This window comes from Apteryx mantelli, chromosome 9 (genome assembly GCF_036417845.1).
Source record: "Apteryx mantelli isolate bAptMan1 chromosome 9, bAptMan1.hap1, whole genome shotgun sequence".
Classification (NCBI taxonomy): Eukaryota; Metazoa; Chordata; class Aves; order Apterygiformes; family Apterygidae; genus Apteryx; species Apteryx mantelli.
Window position 1 is genome coordinate 28,204,741 of NC_089986.1, and position 19,964 is coordinate 28,224,704.

General features: G+C 43.6%; 1 protein-coding gene across 1 annotated transcript in view; it reads right to left on the bottom strand.

The window, feature by feature from the left end:
* Positions 1 to 19,964, bottom strand: part of DGKD (diacylglycerol kinase delta) — a 64,694-nt gene that overhangs the window by 18,670 nt on the left and 26,060 nt on the right. The window contains exons 4-15 of the mRNA XM_067302009.1: positions 10,989 to 11,093; positions 10,017 to 10,149; positions 8,790 to 8,896; positions 8,099 to 8,224; positions 6,805 to 6,907; positions 6,125 to 6,287; positions 3,967 to 4,075; positions 3,107 to 3,246; positions 2,286 to 2,370; positions 1,610 to 1,704; positions 1,411 to 1,510; positions 984 to 1,257 (exon numbers count right to left, since the gene is read on the bottom strand). Of these exons, the coding sequence (XP_067158110.1) occupies positions 984 to 1,257; positions 1,411 to 1,510; positions 1,610 to 1,704; positions 2,286 to 2,370; positions 3,107 to 3,246; positions 3,967 to 4,075; positions 6,125 to 6,287; positions 6,805 to 6,907; positions 8,099 to 8,224; positions 8,790 to 8,896; positions 10,017 to 10,149; positions 10,989 to 11,093 (1,540 nt within the window). The remainder of the gene's footprint in view (positions 1 to 983; positions 1,258 to 1,410; positions 1,511 to 1,609; positions 1,705 to 2,285; positions 2,371 to 3,106; positions 3,247 to 3,966; positions 4,076 to 6,124; positions 6,288 to 6,804; positions 6,908 to 8,098; positions 8,225 to 8,789; positions 8,897 to 10,016; positions 10,150 to 10,988; positions 11,094 to 19,964) is intronic.

The following is a 19,964-nucleotide window of genomic DNA, read 5'->3' on the forward strand; positions in this document are numbered from 1 at the left end:
TAAGGTAAGCAGCAGCAAAGTGGGGCGAGCGGCGAAGTCAGGACCTCTCCTTCATCCACAACAATCCGCTAGCTCTGCTCACATCATCTCACAACTTCGCCTTCAGGACATACAATACTGCAGTTCTGGAAACCCAAGTAACATTGCAGTGATCTATAATTTATTACATAACTGTTCTTCATAGTGCATGTTTGGGTGTGCATTGATGTCACATCTCTGACTTCAGTGCTTTGATCTCAGGTAATAGGCTGTTAAATCATTCCTTTGGTATATGTTAAACCACTATTGACTAACATCTGGGAGACTGACGCCTTTGGAAGGAAATTAAACTTTGAGCTATGGGTGTGAGTGGCTGGAGAGAGATAAGAAGGGCTAAGATGTGGAAAAGGGGGTCACCTACCTAGGAAGTTAATGCAGGAACAGAACTGATTTGCACCAAAATGCAGTATTATAAATATTTTCCCAGTAACTAAGCTAGTTTAAGAAGTTCCTGCTTTCTCCTGCCTCTGTGCTATAGTTCATTGCCCTTTCAGTTGTACCACTGCACTGTTTTGTTGGGCTGCACTATAAAGAGATTTCTGAAACAATCTAAGTGAAAATACTTAAAATACTTTCTTCCCAAAGTATTTTCAGATCTGTTTTACACCAAGGCCACACAAACAGTTGCGCTGACACAATTGTGGTATGGGTGGGGACAGACAGGAAATAGAAACGAACAGAGTGTAGGAGGGTAGTAACTTCCTAAACCAGCGCTATGGGAGACAACATACCTTGAACTTCAGGCTCAGTCATGAAGCACCGTTTCAAACAGGTGGTCTTGGCACAGATGATACTGAACTAGATAATCAGGCTTTCTGAATAACTTTCCTCTATCTCAGGAAAGCTGTTGTTCAGTAAAGAATCCTACTCCCCTCTGGGATAAAGGAAATGTGTATTTCTCAAGAGCATGTAACAAGCCACAAGCAGGACTCCTAACAGGTTACCTTTTTCTGCATGCTCTATAATTTGACGGATGGCTTTTTTCAGGCTGTTGGCTCTCAACATGAGCTGTTCCCGGGGGCGAAATATCTGGGGCCGTGCAGTACATGATGAGCCCACGGATCGGTCACTAGAAGAATCACAAGCACTGCCTGACCCATCACCATCTTCTGTTTCCTCTGCAATGGTGGGAGGAGGGTTTGGCAGAGATGAAGATGCTTGAGATTCATCGTTCAGAGTCTTCAGCAGGGAGTCCAGCTTCTCCTTCAGGACAGAGCACTACAAGGCAAAGAAGAAGGCTGAGCAAAACTGACAGCGGAGCTGGGTAGCTCATTCTTTTAGTGCTTGCTGAACTGCTGCTGTCCTAGTTCTCTGAAAACAGAGCAGTTTTCCACTTCAAATGTAGAAAGATGTACAATCTCCTCCATTTACCTTCCTGGCCATGACCTCCGATTCCTCTGAGCTTTCTGTTGCTTTCTCATAGGCCTTCCCTACTCGAGCCACAAAATCCTTCACTGTTTCGCAAAGCACCCTAGACAAAGAAGGCAGGGAAAACAAAGTCACGCAGGGATTGTCTCAGGACTTTCACAGTGTAATTTTCATTTAGAGTGATTCTCCTGTAAGTACTCACTTGGCTGAGGAGATGACCACTGAGTGTTGGTCAGAAGTCAAAATTTTAGACAAATGAGCAGCCACAGAGTCTTCATAGAAGAGAATCTTCTGCACCTGGGGACATTCAGGAACAAACCACTGGAATGCTGCTTCCGCACATTACAACATATGCTATGTACCCCTGGCTCCCCAGAGAGTATCTATCGCTCTGTAGTTTCTTTTTGGTCTGGAAAAGTTTTGTGATTCAGGGCTCAGCTACCCACTGAAGACCTGAATCTGATGAAGAAACCAATTTTGAACCTAGGAATCATCAGCAGTTCAGATCTTAGGGTCTCTGATCAACTAGGGTTCTAAAACACTGGACTTTTAGGGTTCCTGTGACTACATGCAGCTTTCCACAGTTTCAGCAACACGATGTCATGTTAGCAGAGAAAAGTCAATCACTTTCCTGTCAGATCTATCTTCCTCTCTGTCCTGTTCCAAAGCATCTTCCTCTAGTCCCCGTTACAGCTGTTGACTCTGGTAATCCCACCTCTACCTTCTCTGTAACACTTCAATGACTTAAACTCCCAGGATGTTTGTAGCTCCTACCACATCCAAATCACGGCTCAGGCTCACTCCATTTGAGCTCAACCATCTCGTCCTTTCTGGGGCTGTTGCACCCAGTCCCCTGCCCTCTGCATCTTGCTAGGTACCTCTGAATCCTCACTGAAATCTTCAGTGACTGTAGAGGTGGAGGCCTGGCGAGGGAGTTTGGTTTCATACACCATGATGCTCCACCTGTTGAAAAGGAGGCATCATAGCTGTCACTACAAGGCAGATGATATCCTCCTTTATTCAAAGGACATAAAACCTCAAGCAAAGCAAACTACACTTTAGCAGGAGTGTGACTGATACAAGAAAGCTATAGCGATGCATGGAAACTGCAGAGGCTGGAACAGGGTGGGATGACACTATGAACAAGCGTCCCACAGCACAGGAACCTTCTCTGTTTGTCCTCCTTCCTTCTCTCACAGAAATATTATGGGCATTACTTGATCCAACATGACAGCTGCCAAGACGCAACTCTAAAGACAAGAAATATTTTAAATATACAAAGATATATAGACTATATAAATAATAGCAGTAAAGATGCCCATTTCTTCTTCCAGTTTTCTTTTCTAAGTCAACCTCAAAATAAATTACTTCAAACTTACTAAGACAAAATTTAGCTAAAAAGAAAAAAAAATCACAACTGTAAGACTGCCAAACACAACTGGCAAGAACTCTGGAGCACAAAAGAACGTGTTGGACATCAGATTGACAATTTCACTCATTACTATTTTTGCAGAAGTGACAGAGAATGCAAGACTGCCTTTCGTTGATAAAAGGTGACAGAGGATTATCAAAGAAAAACAATAACTTGATCTAGTAAGATGTCCAGCAGGTGGGCAGAATCCAGAGCCACCCAGTTCTCCTGGAAGGCAATTTTCACACAAGTCTTGAGCAGGGAAGAATGTTAGTAACGGTTATTCACCTGTCCAGCATTTTGGTACTGGCTCTCTCCAGCTTCTCCAGGATCTGTGGGAGCTGGGTATCATCATCGCAAGCAGATCCCCAGCCTAACACACGGGCAAGGTCATTTCCTGTTCCCAAGGGCAGCACACCCAGCTGGCACTGCATCACAGAAAAGGAAAACAAAATTCATGTGCAAATGGGAAAACACGAGCTGCAAGCAGCCAAAAGTAACATGACGGATTCCTTACAAAGACCAGTCATTGAGCTGTAACTAGTCTCAGGGTGAGAAGAAAGCAGCTGAATGGGGAAAAGTCAGAAGAGCACACAAGTAAGAGAAAAGTTCCCTCTGCTTTTAAGTTGTTCATTGGGAGAGGAGTGTATTACAGCTACCCTCTTGAGCACCTTGCTAAAAATAACTTCCTAGGGATGGTATGACTTCAACGTATCCATGTAACCATCAGGTGGTGCTATTGTCTTCTCTGTAAAATTAGCATAGCCAGCTCTGGGACAAAATGGAAACAAATTAAACACTGCACGATACCTTCACTCCAATAAAGTTTCTCGCTATCCCAGGACTTGGAAACAACAACATGAGAATTAAAGGGAACAGATTAGGAGCACTATCCTTGTGGAAGTCCTGGCTTTCTAATTGTGGTCCTTTCCCAGTGCAAGTCCCTGCTGCAGCTCATAAGAGGGAGTTGTGGAAGAGCACTGGAGACAGGGATAACTAGTCTAGTCCTACTTCTTGCAGAAAATCCTGGTAAGCTTTCAGCAGCTTCAGTCCTGGGCAAACTACATCTGTAGGATCAGAGTCCTCCTCAAACTCTGCCGTTTATGTTACTTCAACCTTACATCCAGCCAAGCTCATTGGACAGGTACCTGCTTGTGAAGATTGAGGCTATCAATTTCGGAGAGAACCCAGCCAACACTTCCATCCCCACCGCAAACTAGAATCCGGAAAGTGTCAAACTTCTGGAATAAGCGTAAACTACAGAGAGGGGAAAGAATAAAAAAACCAAGAGAGAAGCTGTTTAAGAAAGGAAAGATAAACAGTTCCAATCTAGGTTATAAACATGGCAGATTTGCTTAAACTAAGCTCTGATTTTGCAGTGAATACAAGCCACTGTCAGATTACAAGTGAATTCAAATTCATGATTACAAATAAGGAATTACAAATACTGCTATGCAAATGACAATGGCTATTCACTCCAGAAATATGTCCCAGACATACTCCCCTTGTAAAGCAGGGCGCTTTTGTCTGAACAGAAGAGGAAACAAGCATGTGATAGCTGATCATCCATTGAATTAATTCCTTTTTGCAGATTTGCTGTGTTCAGCCTAACACTAGTAATTTGTCACCATTTGGAGTGCAATGATGTCACTGCGCCGCATTCAAAGCCTCACCAATTAAAGCAAAAACTTGAATAGCGAGAACTTTACGCAGTCATTCAGTGAGCAGACAACTGTAAGAGGATACAAAACCTCAGAAGCGTTAGTTCTTCTTGGAAGGCAACATAAATCAGCGCTCTGGCGCCTGGTCTGTCCTGCAGGCAGGCAAACAGCTCACCAGCAAGACAAGTGTGATTTTCTCTATTTGCTCTTTACAGAATACTGAATGTAAAAGCAATCTCTCTTTAAGCTGCTTGAAACTGTGCTCCTTACTGCCTGCTTTTATTTTATTTTTGTATATATTCATGTTTGTTTTTTATCACCTAAACAGTATTTGTTGTAATATACAAAAATCGTATTTCTTCAAGCATTGTTGACACAAGAAAGACGGCTGTCAGAAATGATGACATCTCATGGTACAGTTTGACTGGCACAAGTTTAGAAGACAAACTATTAAGAAGCAGCCTCTACCCTGTACCATCGTTTACTTTTTAAAACAAACAAACAGCAAGAGCTATTTTACAAGTGTTCACTACGACTTGAGAGAAGAATTCTTTCTCTTCCCCTGCTTAAAAGCAAAATTCCTCTCTACAGTCAGTCCAAATGGGGAGGGCAAAAGGAAAAAATATTTAAAGTTTTCTGCAAATTATTCCTTAGCCAAACACATCCTGTGGACAGCATGCTGCAGATTTAAAGGCCAGCATTTTGCAATGCACTATGGCAAGAAGCAACTTCAGCAAACCCCAACGGTCACTGGTGCAGGAGTCGGCACTCCCAGATCTAGGACTCTGCACCTGTAGATCTTGGTCTTACATTTGAGTCATAGCTATAAAATTAAGAAGATGATTCAACTTATGCTGGCACTTATCATAAGAAGCATTCACTCATGAGAAAGTTACTCTAGTCTGATGTGGCAAAACAGCCACAGAGAAATCTTTAAGGAGCAGACAGAGAAATGTTTAGGGAGCAGACTAGAGAGCAGAGTTGCAGAAATACTGTAAAGAAATTTATTCCACAGCTGTCATTATTTTATCCACAGATATTCCAATGAACTTTGGAAAAAAAGCTTGAAATGTCATCTAGCCTACTTCTAGTCCCCAAAACAGAATCAACTATACCTAAAGCATTCAAGAGAGATGTTTTTCCAACATTGTCATAAAATCTTCCAGAGATGGACGTTTCACACACTTCCTAGGTAAGTTATTCCTGATTTCTCATTTTCACAATATTCATTTGCTACCTACAATATTTGATTGGTCACTTGATTTAATTCAAGTTAACACTCTAACAGTGCATCAGGATGGCTGCTACAAGTCTGTTTGCTGACAAGTTTTCTTCTGGATTCAAGCTTTCCATGCTTGGTCTTCTCCCAGGGGAGCATTTCTGGAATTTCCCCCAAATCCCTCAGGCTGTTCTGCTAATACTGATGAATGGAAATAATCTTTTTCAACAAGTTTGGTTTCAGCTAATCAATAACACTAAACACAGGGAGGGGAAAGCCTCTCCAAACTTTGCATGCATCCAGTCCTCTCTGAGGAATAGGTTCCTTGTTATATTTGAGGGCAGGCTGAGACAGGGTTATAATCAAATCACTTGTGTTTTTCTGGTATTTACAAGGAACATACGCTTCCACAGATCATCTGCTTACCCAAGGTGAGGTCCTCCGTTCATGAGGTCAAAGACCTGGGCTGGATTCAGTAGCTGTTTGAATCTTCGTAGAAACTTTACTCCCTGGTTGTCTCCACTTTTTGAGTTGACAAAGACCAACAACGGGCTTGTGCAAGAAGGGGGGCAAGTAGCTTTCCAGAAACCTAAGTTGGGCAAAGGGAGGCGGGGTTGGGGAGAAGAAACCAAGAGATGTGAGGCTGCTCATGGGGATGGGGTGAGAAAAGAAAAACCACTCCACAGAGCAATGAAGTTAATACTTTCCCTGTGCTTCTGACACTCACAGGGTAAATGCCAAATGTGTACAGCCCTGAATCCAGCATGAACCACACCTCATGCTGCGAAATGTCACGCTTATCTCCTAGCAGTTTGCTAAAATTTTCAGCTTCCCCAATCTTCCCAAACTGCTTCTGCAATATAGTTGTTCAAGATAAATTTTAACAGCTGCAGCTCAGCAAATGCTGATGTTACAGGCTAATAAACCGAGTGCAAAAGCAAAGCAAACAGCCCATCGTCATACTTCAGTAAGATCTTCCGACTTGGAATTTCAGCAACACCAAAAGTAGAATTTTCAGCTGGCAGAATCTGGCATTAATAGTGTCAGCCGAAAGAACTGTGACTGAGAGGAAGAGAACGAAAGCGCTGCTTACAAGTGCTACTCACCATCCGAATCAATGCTGTTGAGAGCAGTAGGAGGGATAACAGATACTTTACACAGCCCAAGAGGGCACTTGGTTGGCAACAACTCTTTACATGTTGTGTGTACCTGAAATAAGAGAAATAAAAGAAAAATTCAGTTAAAGCCTTCTGGGCACTGTTGTACAACTCAGAAACCCACCCAAGCAAAGGTTCTAAAGGAAGAGTAAAAAACAAAGAGGGGGAGAACCCGAACAAGTGTCAATCAATACAGTTATTTTAAAGAAAGTTCTAACAAGAGTCTTTTACTAATTTGCTTCTGCTCTTCCCATTAATGTATGCTTCTTATGCCATAAGAATTTATCAGACTAGTACTTTCAGTGACGAGAGGACCAGATAACAGATTATGTGGCTTTAAGAGCCTTCAGGCACTCTGCTTGCAAAATCATAGCCTAAGCTGAGAGATCAAAAGTAGGAACAAAACAAAAAGCTGAGAATTCATGAGAACAAGAAAGCAAAAACCAGAGCATGAGGGACATAAGAGGTAAGAGAAAGAAGGAACAGGTAATAAAGCAACCCCCAAAAAGTAAACACAAAGTAGAGCTGGGCACTTCATTCATTTCTGGTACATGAAGACTGCAGGAGACTGGGCTGCCTGGGGTTTGAAGTTTTGGTTTTTTTCCTCACATTATAAACTCACATGTTGTGATTCTTCCCTTATTAAACTTACAGACAACTGGAAACGTAGCAAGATCTGTATCACTGAAGTGATTAGGCAAGAGAAAACCATTGCAGTGGGAAGGGAAACGGCCATTATTAAAATAGCTTAATATTCTTTATCATCTTTTTGTAGTATCTCTCCAACTTGTAGAAATGACAAATAATGTCTCCTTAAAATACAACATCTCCCACACTTGAGGCATTGATTCAGATCTAGTGTGATTAGATTCTTCTATGAAAGCTCACCATCAAAAGAAAATGAGCTTGTAGAGAAGCCAGATACTTATTTCAGGTCTTACTTATGCATCACAGTGATGCTTCTCAGCACAAAATATATATATATTTTTATATAATATACTATTATATATATATTATATAAAATATAATAAAATGTGTATATATTTTTTATTAAATATATATATATATATTTAATCTTTTGCAGGCTGTTTATCATCTGGAGAAAGAACAATAAAGCCCTTGATGGCAACTACTGACACCATGGTAAGAGATTTCATTTTAGGCAAATGTCATTAAAAGAACACACCACAGAGCTGATCAAAGACTGTTCTTTTACTGAAACGATTGTGTTTACTCAACTCACCATGGCTTTGCACCAGAGGCAGCGCCAGTCTTGCAAACGTAGGACGCTGCCGCAGGTTTTATCACACACAGTGCACTTGGCGCTCACAGGCAGGTTTCCTTCCAACCATTGATGTGGCATCGAGATCTGCAAACGGTACAGAGGGAGACAACCAATGTGGACTTTCCAGAGAGCAAGTCAGAGAGCACAGGATGTACTGTGGCATTCAGACACACAGAGATGCAAGTCTTCATGTGCACTGTTTGAAAATAGCAAAGACAATTTCTAGAAAACACCTGAGTATCTCTTAGGCATTTTACATCAAGCTGGAACACAAAGGGACCAGGGGACTTACCCAAGGCTACACAGGAAGCCTGCAGCAGAACATGGACGTCCCTTATGCTACGATAATGTTCTAACCACTCACTCATTTTTCTTTTGCAAAAATTCAGACCGGGTTCCCTACGCCTCAAGCTATTTAAGCTCAACCCCCCCGGTCCATTGCTCTGCAGGTACCTCTTGCTGTGAAGGAAACCTCAGCACCCTGGCTGGACTATTTACAGGGTCTCATTCCCTGACAGTAAGTGCCTTTCCCACCTCACTAACACAGAAAGGCAGAATCTGCTGTTTGTGCAGTGCAGAAAGCTGTACAGAGCACGTGTCAGCGCTTCCACAGCAAGATAAGGCTAGAAGAGTCATGACTAATGCCTACCCCATCTTCATCCTCAATGATATCCTTCCCGATAGAGGCCAGAGTTGTCCACTTGCAGTTATTGGTTGCCCGCACAGCACAACGCTTGTGGGCTTTAAACTTGCACACTAGAAAGGAAGAAAAGAATATATTAGTCCTGTCTCACAACATGCACTGTGGCAGTCTGTGCAGAAGTGTTCCCAAGCAACCATATTTGGCTCCAAAAGAAAGCACGGGCACTCACTGCCCTTGTCAGCACTGCCAAAACCATCAACTCTAAGCACACTGAGTTGAGCTAGCTATTAAATCTTGCCTCATCACTTTTACCAGTTGCTTATACACAGCTTAGTTATCACCTTGTTAAATTTGACAGGATTTATATAGTCATATGCTCCTGCATCCTTTTACACAGTGTGGGTGTAACCTCATTCACACTAGAAGTATGAGCTGCGAGTAGGCAGGCACGTCTGCTATGCTAAAGCTGAATAAGAATAATCTCCTGACATTCAAACATTTAACAGGGATGTTTTTATAAATAGGAATATTCTTATGAAAAGGAATATTCTTATATTCCATTCTTATATTCCTATGTTCTAAGGCTACAGCCTTTGGAGCACGGACGGCAGAAGCAAACGTGTGCCAGATCCTTGGTCACCACCACTCATAGCATTAATGTAACACGAAACTGATATTGGCTTATGCCAGTTTGAGAACTTACTGGCACTGGGGAGTCTGGCAACCGCTGCTGCCTCTGCTAATGGGAGGTAACCTACACAGATGAATGGGCTGAGGTCAGTAATGCCTTCAGCTATTTGTCTTTTATACCTCAGAAATGGACACTTGTTCATTTTCGAAGTATGGTTTTAGTATGGGATGGCACTGTTTGGGTATATGGGAAGAAAAAAAATATCAGCCACATCACTTTCAGGTCCAACTCCAAAGCCAGCATGAGAACAACATCCTTTCTATTATCTTTTTACAAAATGCCAAGGACCGGATCCACAGGAAAATTCTCTGCGAAGCCAAAAGGGGTTCAGCAACAAAGGGATTCAGGATCACGTCTCAAAAAGATCTCGTTTCATACACGGCCTGTAGCTTTCCAAAGTTTCTGAGGCAGCACTTTTCTACTACACCTTTCTGCAGACTGTTTTATTAACATTCCTCTTAAATCATCTCTGGAACATGGCATCGAGCTATAAAGATGATGCTCCCAAAACAGGAGACAAAAAATAAATAAATTGCTCTTACCTTCACATGAGAGCCCGTGTGACGTGACTCCAGATAATGCCTCCCGACATACGTTGCAGTACGTTGGCCGAGCATGCGAGCAGGCGTACCAGTTATGCATCCCTGAGAAATGGTCCATGCTGTACTGGGTAGACTAAAGTAAATATATTAGAGCAAAATCTAACATAGAAGCACAAGACTTTTTTTCCTTAAAACTAAGACTCTCACAAAACAGCCCGAAAAGGCAAAAACAGAATGTTCTTTACTAGGGAAGAGCAGGCCATATGCAGTTTATGCACAGCAGCTGTAGCTCAAGAAATACTTTAAGCCAGCACAGACTGCTTGAAGAAGGAGTCGCACCTTCCCTGTTCTGGTGCCGTCTCCCATCCTTGTCTCACCACAAGCGTATGTAGCTGTGTAGGGAAACAAACTCACCTGCTGGGGAGCTCACCCTTCCCTTTCCCTTTTTTGGTTACATTAGTTTTCAGTAGGATCAGTTCTGCAATCTGATTTATTCCCTAGCACAGGAACGCTTGTGCCAGCATAAGGGAGGGGACAAGAGGGAGAGAAGCATCAGCGTGGGGAGAATGCAAGACAGCTTCTCCTGGTGGCAGAGCCAGGGCACAGTGCTGGTCTGAGTACCGCCGCAGAGAGCAGGGGACACACGGAGCACAGAGAAGCACCGAAGCTGGCAGAACACCAAGCAAGCGAGATATGAGGTAGGATGGGGAGGATCTGTGTTTCACACCCTCCCCACACTCTGCAAAGTGCTTTCAAAGTTACCCCAGGGACAGCGTACAAAGTAACAAGCAGTCTTTGGAGAACCATTTCAGTGTATTTGGGATGGTTTTCACAGACGGCCTAATGCCGCACTCATTGTGGTCAATAAAAGTGATTTCTATTAACTTCACTGGAAGCTGACTCAATCTCATAAAACAAGCTGTAATTCAGGATATGATGCACATAGTGCAAAAGAGCAAGTTTTCTTATTACCTCAAAGTGTTCGCGGTTCTGTACAGTCTTCAGTGCTGCAATCCAATCTTCCATCTCTTTTCTGTTATCAGCACAAAGAATGAGCTTCCGACATGGAGTGATAATCTGAAGGGGGAAGAGAAAATTAAGAGCACGTGTTCTGGGCACGTCAGCGAGCAATAGTGAGAGAACACGTTACTACTTGTCTAGCCTACTGGAGCTACTTTCAGAGGCAATGAGCTGCAACAGAGGGCATTTACACTTTTCAACCATATTTCTTTTATATTATAACCTAACTTAATTCCTTTGCTAAGTTTACAGAACCACAGAGATTTTATCTCTCATTCCCTACATTGAACTGAGTTAGGAAATGTCTCTGAATACCCAAATAAGAGCACAACACAGAAATCAAGCACAGAACCGTAAAGTACTTCATGATGTTTTAAGTTGGCAACATTAAAACATTTTGTTAACAGTATAATATACCCATTTCTGTCAAATAATAAATTAGATAAGTTATTTAGTAAATCGGACTGCACAGCACTAAATATTTAAGAGGGAAATACCCTAAAACTAGTAGACAAATCAACAGACGTTTCATCAGATCAGTGACTGATTCGTCAGAAGAATAACCCCAAAGGACCGTTCTCCTTGCAAGCTGGCCTGTGTCCCCTAACCTATGCCTGGAGACTCCCATGCTTCTCACCGCCCATACCAGCAGATTAAAAACCCACCATTTAGAGTCATGACAAGCAGGGAAAAGGAAAAAAAGAAAAACAAACCAAATAATCTAGAAGAGAAATTACCGTATTTTAACCCTTCTGTCTCCTGAATGCTTATTGTAAGTTTATCACATAAAAGATATCCCAGCAAATGCTCCACTAGCAGCCTGGCGTTGGGGCTAGTTTGCCCTTCACTAAAGCTCCTACCTGCGGCGTGTTTCTGCCCTGAGCTAGGGTAACACACGTGTTAGCTGCCCCGAATTAACCGCACAGTCGAGTGCTTTAGCAAGCGAGCGGCAGGGGGGCACAGGGCAGAGGCTCCCCTCCGCCCGGCAAGGCGGACAAGTCTCTCCGCAGCCCGCCAACCAGGCGCTCCACGTTTGTCAGACGGCGGCAGCAGAGGGAAATAAAAGCTCCTGGGCTCGAGAGGACCCCGTCCGCCGCGCACAGGGCTGCCCGCTTTGACCTGCCTGTCCCTTCAGCTGCGAGCCAGACTGGACTATAAACCGCGATTTATTCTTCTTAAAACAACAGTCTCTCTTGCCTGCACCTGAGTTTCCTTATCTCGTCTTACTGCCGTTATCTCTTTGTGCACACCTCTGTCCCGATTCCCATCCAACTGACTTAACTTCGACCGATGTGGAAGTGCTTCCAAGGTCTGGATATAAGAAAAGCTGCACTTCCAGCAGCCCAGAGTCTCTTGTGCCCCTCTGGATTTTGTACACAGCAACCGCCTCTATCACCTGCTTTTCCAGCAATTCTGCCGTACCACCTGAAGCAACAGGTTGCAACAAACTGGGACCGTGTCGGGTTCACGAGGGCTGTGCAGCTCTCGCCAGCGTGTAATCGAAGCACCGTAATCCCACGTTCTGTTAATCGACGCCAAGAAACCGCACGCCTCACCTGACTGCATGACCCCCGCTAAGCGCCGCTTGCCACACTGTTTTTCACTTCTCTCATTATGATTCACAAAACAGATTAAAAATAAACCTCTGAAGCTGAACTTCAAACTTCCTGTGGGTGTTACAGCGTCTCACAGCCTCCCCTAAGAAACGTGCGCGTCACGTCAACAAAAACGATACACCTGCGAAGTTCTGCTTCATTTTAAGTTCTTCAGTTTTCAAAACATGTTCCTTTTTATAGGACAGACTGCAGCTTCCATCTGCAATTACGCAAGCTTTACCCCAGTACTGAGCAAGGAGCCCTGCAGCCGCTTTGCGTACGTAATGTATGGAGCTCAATCCATTTTTAAAGCAAGGAGCGGCCGTGCGCAGCAGAAGCACGGTTCCGCTGTGCAGCATCCTATCTTGAACTAAATGATCTGAGCTGTACCAACTGCAAACAAACAGGAACCAATACTGGCAATTCTGTAAAAATAAAGCTTTGAAGGACTCCTTCCCTCTCCCCTGACATTTCCTTTAATTCCAATTCCAATAGAATTTGTTCGCAAAGAAGGAAAGCGTGAGAGCCTTCCTTTTTGCTTGGGAAGAAGGAAAAACGGGAGGTCAGATGTATTTTCATTGGAAATTTAGCTAGGTAAGAAAGGCTACTCTACAGAGAGATCTTTTATGGAGTATCAGAACAGTATTGCTCAAATCAGCGTGAAGTTAGAGATGAACCAGCAGCATCTCTGATGCCCTGCTAAGAGGAAGCAGCCTTTTCCCTGGAAGTAAAACCAAGTCCAAACAAGCCGGTCAGGCAGTGCAGAAAAGCCCTGCTTTTCTTGTTGCAAAGCCAGGAACGGATGCGTGTACAAGAGCACACCTACAACAGTCCGAACGGCAGTGCCCTATGGAAAGTCTGGACACTGCAAAATGACCTTTTGTTACTTTAAAACTGCAAGGAGGAACTGTCTGTTCATTCAACAGGTCACTCTGGGGCAGTGGAAAAAAATAAAAGAAATTAAAACATTGGTAAAGTTAAGTGATTATCATCAGGATCCCATTTCAAGACACTCCCGGTCAGCGATGTGCTTTCTTTTCTTTCTCTGTCTCTTCACCAAAAAGGGAAAATGCAAAGTATCATTTTTAAGTCATCTTAGAAGACACGAAATATAAAATAGTGGCATAAAATCCAGAAACGCAGACACTCCGTTGATAAGAGCTCATTTCTGAGGCCGTGCACTTCCTGAATTGCTGGAGAGACTGTCCAGTATAGAAATCACTAATTCCTTTGCAAGTCATCTACTGCATGATCTTAAACATCCCTACATTCAATGTTGGACAATCCCAGGTTCAACAAATAAAGTGAAAGATTATAAGACAGAGGACAAATAAAGAGATCAAAAATATTTGCAAAGTTAAATCCTCCAGAGAGGAGTCACAGAATTAAAATGAAGGGTGCATTGTACAACTACAGAGCTGCAAACACAATGCAACTTTGTACAAGATAATTTTAATGAGAATATTCCCTATTAGCCAGTTCTAAACCAATATTTGTATTGGGATTTAGCAATATCATCAGAGGCAGCAAACAGAAGAACGCAACCTCAGACCTCACTCCTGCTCCAGGGAGGACAAACTGGGACAACCCAGACGTCATCGTGAAGTGCAGAGAAGATTTTAATGTTACTGGTTTAACAGTTCTTGGGGGGAACTAAAAAAAGCATATGAACTAGGTTCTGATTAACCTGCAGCGGCGATACAGTTAAATATTTTTAAAAAACATTGATGGGAATAATTAGGAATCCAGAAACACAGTAATGGAGACGCTGCCTTCTCAGAGGAGTTCAGCAGTCCTTCTCGCCTCGTACAAGGCAGGGCACGCGGTGGGTTCGACGCTCTCAGCCCTCCCTGCCCCGCGGGGCGTGCGGGGGCTGCTCTCTTACCTGGGGCAACAGGCAAGTTGCGCTGCTGTTCCTGAGCAAGGGGAGAACCGAGATCAACAGAAACACGCTCTCACTCACGGGGGAAGAACAACACTCATCCTACCACTTTTAGCTCCTCGTATTTCAGCGGGTCGTTTCAACTCCACACACCCACCTGCTGAATGACAGTGAAAGTCAGGGGAGAAAGACTCTTACGTACTCTGCGCTGTCTACATCAGACTGATGGGCAGTCTACCGTCTCGCATCAGAAAAGCCATTTTTGACATCTCCAAAAGAAGCCACAGCAATCTTCCCCCGAAAACCTGCCGTTTCCCGGGCAAGGAGTCCGGGGTGTTTGCTCTTGGCTGCAGCCGCGATGAGCCGATGCTCTGGAAAACGGAGGCTCGGTTGTCCCTTTTGGAAAACGTGGCCTGAAACGATGACCATCCAGCTATTTTTTATGTTCCGGCTCAGCTTTTGACTAACATCCTGGAACAGTGTATTCCACAGGATGACGACGCACTAGGTGAAGTAGCATTTCCTTTTATTTGTTCTAAATTTACCAAGCAGTAATGTCATCCAGTGACCTCTTGTTCTCATGTAAAGGGAGAGCACAAAAACAAGCCTGATTGCTTTTGAGCTAAAATGGGGGTTGCCTTGCTAGGAGTATTAAAAAAAAAAAAAAAAAAAGAAACCCTTAAGATTTATTTATAATGTCATACATTTTTGGCCTGTTTGGGGATTGGCAGAACTCTGAGTGTTCCTGCCCTGAAACAGCTCAGAAGTTTATCTAGATATGAACAATCGTATAAATTGAAAGCGCTTGTTCTTCCTAAAAAGGGAATATTAAAAACTTGCATACTTTGTGGATCCCGAGTGCTATTGAGCTTTCTGGGCGTGGTTCTCCAGATCCGGCCCCTCGGTAGGAACTGGATGCCCAGATACCCCACTCCCAGCTGAGGTCAGTGAGAGCTCAGCACACGGCTGACGTTAGTGAGCCCTAACGCTGCCCAGCAGAAGAGCTCAACAGTCATGGAAAAAAAAAAAAAAAAGCTGCCAACTATCCAATCAATCCTGAAGAGCCATTAGGATGGATGGGAATGGTAGGAAGGTTTAAAGACATTTCAAACCTGTACGTAGCTTAATTTATGAGCTCCTCACTGCGTATGAAACCCTGGAAATATATTTTGTGGGAATCGTGGTGACAAACAACTACCAACCAGGACACTTCTCTGCAGACACTTAAATGCCCTCTGTGCAGAGGAACCATCTCAAGCCTATCAAAGAAACTCTCAGTTTTCAAGCCAGCTCACTCTAAATCTTCTACAAAAGCTGTGCAGACACTGATAATCCCCAGCCCTTCTCAGAAATCTAGCTTCATCCCCTTTGGCTCTTCTCTGTACAGTACATGCCCTCTTACCAGGCTGCTAATCCCTCTTCCGAATACTGGTATCGCTTCCGGACACAAACATTGTTACTAACGGGTCAACACAGTCCCCTGTCCAAAACTAACACCAAATTTACTGACATTTAGAATCAGGCCAGCTGGCAAACAACAGAGCCAACCAAGGAAAATTCCTAATTTCACATTCTAAAAATGGACTGGATGTCCCTGGATGTCCTTCCCCAACAAACAGCTGTGAATAATCGGATTAGAAAGGCAGCCCAAAAAAAGACTCCTTGTATTAGACCAACTTTTTAAAAATAAATCTGCTATACTTCACCCTTTGGTGTTTTTCTCTACTGAGCAACCTTCCTCCACCCAACAGCAGGAGAATAAGCCTCGTTCTCTGCTCTTGCTGCCATCAAAGACGAAGCTATCGTCTCTGCTCATTTCCTCCTTCTGAATTTTCAGGCTGCCCAGAAACTTCTCAGCAAAAAAGCGACAGTTTGGCCGAACACGCAGCGAGACTGTTTGTTATCAGAGGGGATCTGGTGAGCTCAGTGACCACAAGAGACAGCAAAACAAGTTAAGATCGCACTGGCCCAATCACAGAGCTGGCTGAAGAAAGGCTGGGGGTGGCGGGGGCACAAAACTGCTAAATATAGTTCTTCTGATGTGACACATTTCTCAAAGTAGCCAAGAGCGGTGTATGAGAACACCTGCTCATTCGGACGGCTTCCTTTTACTCACATCCTGCTCAAAGACAGTGTAATGTTCAATGGTGTCAGCCCTAAAGCCCTCCAAGAGATCCTGGAATATTTAAACCAGCTGACGATTTGGGTACGAGGATAGCAGGAATTTTGGGGCTTCAAAAGACCAAGGAACTGCAACTAGAAAAAATAAAAGAGCTAACAGGATAAGAAGGTGTTACTGGTGCAGGCAAAAACTTCAGCTTGAGCACATGTGGCAGAGGCAGGGAAAACGTCCACTAACTGCAGCTAACTACTATATTGACTTGTGTATATTGGAGCAAGCTCTTGGTTTCCCATGAACCCCAAAACTCAGGAAGGAAAATTGGGTGAGAATATAATGAGGACCCAGCCATTTATCTACTTTGGCTCCAGTTCCAGCACCAGTGGTAGTTAAATGAACAACAGCAAAGGTAGAAACGCCTCAACGGTGTTCATCAGCAAGATCCACAAATCAACAAAGCCGCCATGTGTTTCAAACACGATTGCTAAGCTCGCAGAGGACAAAATGCTCCCAAACGGGAGCGTGTGGACTAAGCAAGTGCTGCTCCCTCAGCAAATCTACCAAATCAAAAGAAAACAAAATAAGGCTTTGAGAAAGGGAATAGAAAGGAAAATGAAAGTCTGAGTTTCAGACTCAAACCAGTCCTTTACGCTTAAAATTTTAAGCCTGCGTCACTGATGTCAGCTTCTGAAACAATCTGGAGCTGAGCATTAGGACGGCAAAGCCTAGGACAGCAAGCTGGTGTGATTTTAGTAGGACTCTAGTTGGGAAGAAAGAGGAAATAATAAGAAGCATCAGTGCTTAGACTCAGCGAGCCACCGAGGCTTGCTTTCCTCCGTGTGCAACATCCCGCTTCCGATCTGCAGTTCGGCCTTCACCCAGTTTTGCCAGTAAATTCAGTCGTGATAACTCACAGCTGCAATCAGTTAGAGCTCCCTAGAACTAGCAGTCGTAGAACATTTATAAATACCAACACACACCCAATTTGCACCAACTGTTTTTAGTCAAAACCTGGATGTTTCCCTGAAAGGGAAGGAAAAAGAAGGTTTTCATACAGGAGTGGAGGAAGGCACTAGTTTCATATATATTTTTATAGCGCAAGGTATTTTTTCCCCCTGCTAAAATGACAATCTTCCACTTACGGAAACTATCATCTCCATCAAACAAATGGTTAATGTTCTCACAGTTGTGCCAAATCCTGCTTTTTTTTTTTTTTTTTAAATATCAATAACAAGATTTTCGCAAAAGCTCTAGATGCCCAAACCTTGGGCTATACCATGCCTGGTATTTAATCCCTGACATTTGTGTGGCTCTTCTACCTTAAGTTTCAATCTGTAAAATCCAGGACAGCTCAATTCCACAGAAAAACAGGTACGTTGAGGTTTTGTCTTTTTTAGGACCATTTTTACCTTATTAGATTGATTTATCTGGTGATACGTACATCATTTGCTAGGTGTCTGCACATCTAAAGTGCATCTTCTCTGAGCACCGTCATTGACACTTACTGCTGCTACACTGTGCCCACAGATAAAGTTCAACTCATGTCGACCTTCCGTCTGTGCTTTCTCCCAGTCTGCAGCTTCCCTGGTGCTGCAGTGGGAAAGCTGGCCAGACGGAGCATTCCCTGGGAAAATGATCATCTCTCCTACCAGGGTCACATTCCTACATGCTTCTGGAAACGCTGTTCCTAAACAAGGCACATTCTTGTTCTCGGCAATCGGTAAGAAGAGCACAGACAAGGGGAGATTCTAGGACTTGTGCAACCGGTTAATAGCTGTCAAAACCTAGAATATGCAAGACGGTCTTTGTTACGGTTAGCAGGTATGAAATCAGGCAATTCTGGTAATTCAGGCATATTAATCACTTGAGATGTATGGCAAGGGGAGCACCAAATGGGAACAGGTAGGGCTGCCATTCCAAGTGCCAAAGCATCTTAATATAGCACTGTTAACCACTCTGCTTCCACTCCATGCAGCGGATGCACACACGCATCCTTTCTCCACCTGTTTTCCAAAGGATGCAGTCCTGCCCGGAAGAGAGTTCCCAAACAGAACTTTGCTATTCAGAAAGCACTGCACAACTGGGAAGGTAAAGGATATTTCAGAAAAACCTTCCTACTCATCGAAACAGAAGCAAAACCACGAAGAACAGAGGGGCAGGTCAACGTTCCCCAGTGAGAGAGCTGCCTTCTCAGTGGTCTCACACACAGCAAGGCTAAAAGCTAATAAATTACTGAATTGAGCAATAAAAGGTCTTGTCTGCGGTAGGAAAATGACCTGTTACTGACAGCTTATTGTTAGCAACAGCTACTCACAGCCCCCTGACTTCAGCTGTGTTGAAAAGAGGCTGCTAGCTAGAACTAAAGGAAAGCAGTAGTTGTCAGCAGCCCGATGAACCCCGTAGCTTTTCGCACTGGGTCAGCAGGCAAAGACCAGTCCTGTTTCACGTACAGCAACACTGAAACCATCCCAGGCATCGCGGGGAAGGCAACTGGAGAGATCTCCTTTCTGTGAACATTACTAGCAAGTCTCTCTCCACCTGCCAAAGAGACCAGAGTAAGAATGCACATAAAAAGAAGTCTCTTTCTTTACAGCAACTCCCGTGTAAAATTAAACCCAACATGTTCTCAAATAACCTTGTTTGCCACAGAACTGTTCTGCCTTTGTGTCCTCACCTGGAAGCGGAAGAAAGATGCTGGAATGTGCAGACTTGTTCAGGACGGTAGATTAAACACTGAACAGTGTGCGAAGGTTACAAAGAACAAACACAAGCAGACAAAAGCCACTAGTGTTCAGGCCCAAGGGCAATAACAGACACTAATTTCAAAGCAGCAAACTGCCCTCTAGGGAAACAAAAGCTCTTCACAAACAGTCACCTTCACTTTCCACCTCCCTACCTATCCCTGTCTCCATAGGAGAATTCACTTATTTCAGTCTGACCTTTTTCTTAAAGTAGCTTCATCTTTTTGAAAAACTCCTAGCATTTTTGGGGTCTTTCTGTAATGTACAGTAACAATCCCCAGATCTCTCCACCCAGAGCAACTTCATCCAGACTCTTCTACTTTAACTCTTCTTCCATGTTTGCCCTCTCTCAGACTTTGCCTTCTCTTGTGTGAGCAGACTGATGACTGGATCCTGTAGGAGACTGGATTAAGAGTCCTAAAGTCCTAGACATGAAAGCATTTTAAATGACTATTTTCACTGACTAACAGTGACTCAGAACGGTCTGTTTACCAAAGGGCCTTTTCTCAAGCAGAAAAAAACTGTACTGACGCCTGGATTACAAACTACTAAAATAGCAAAGTATTTTGAAACTGCAGTGGTTCTGACAGG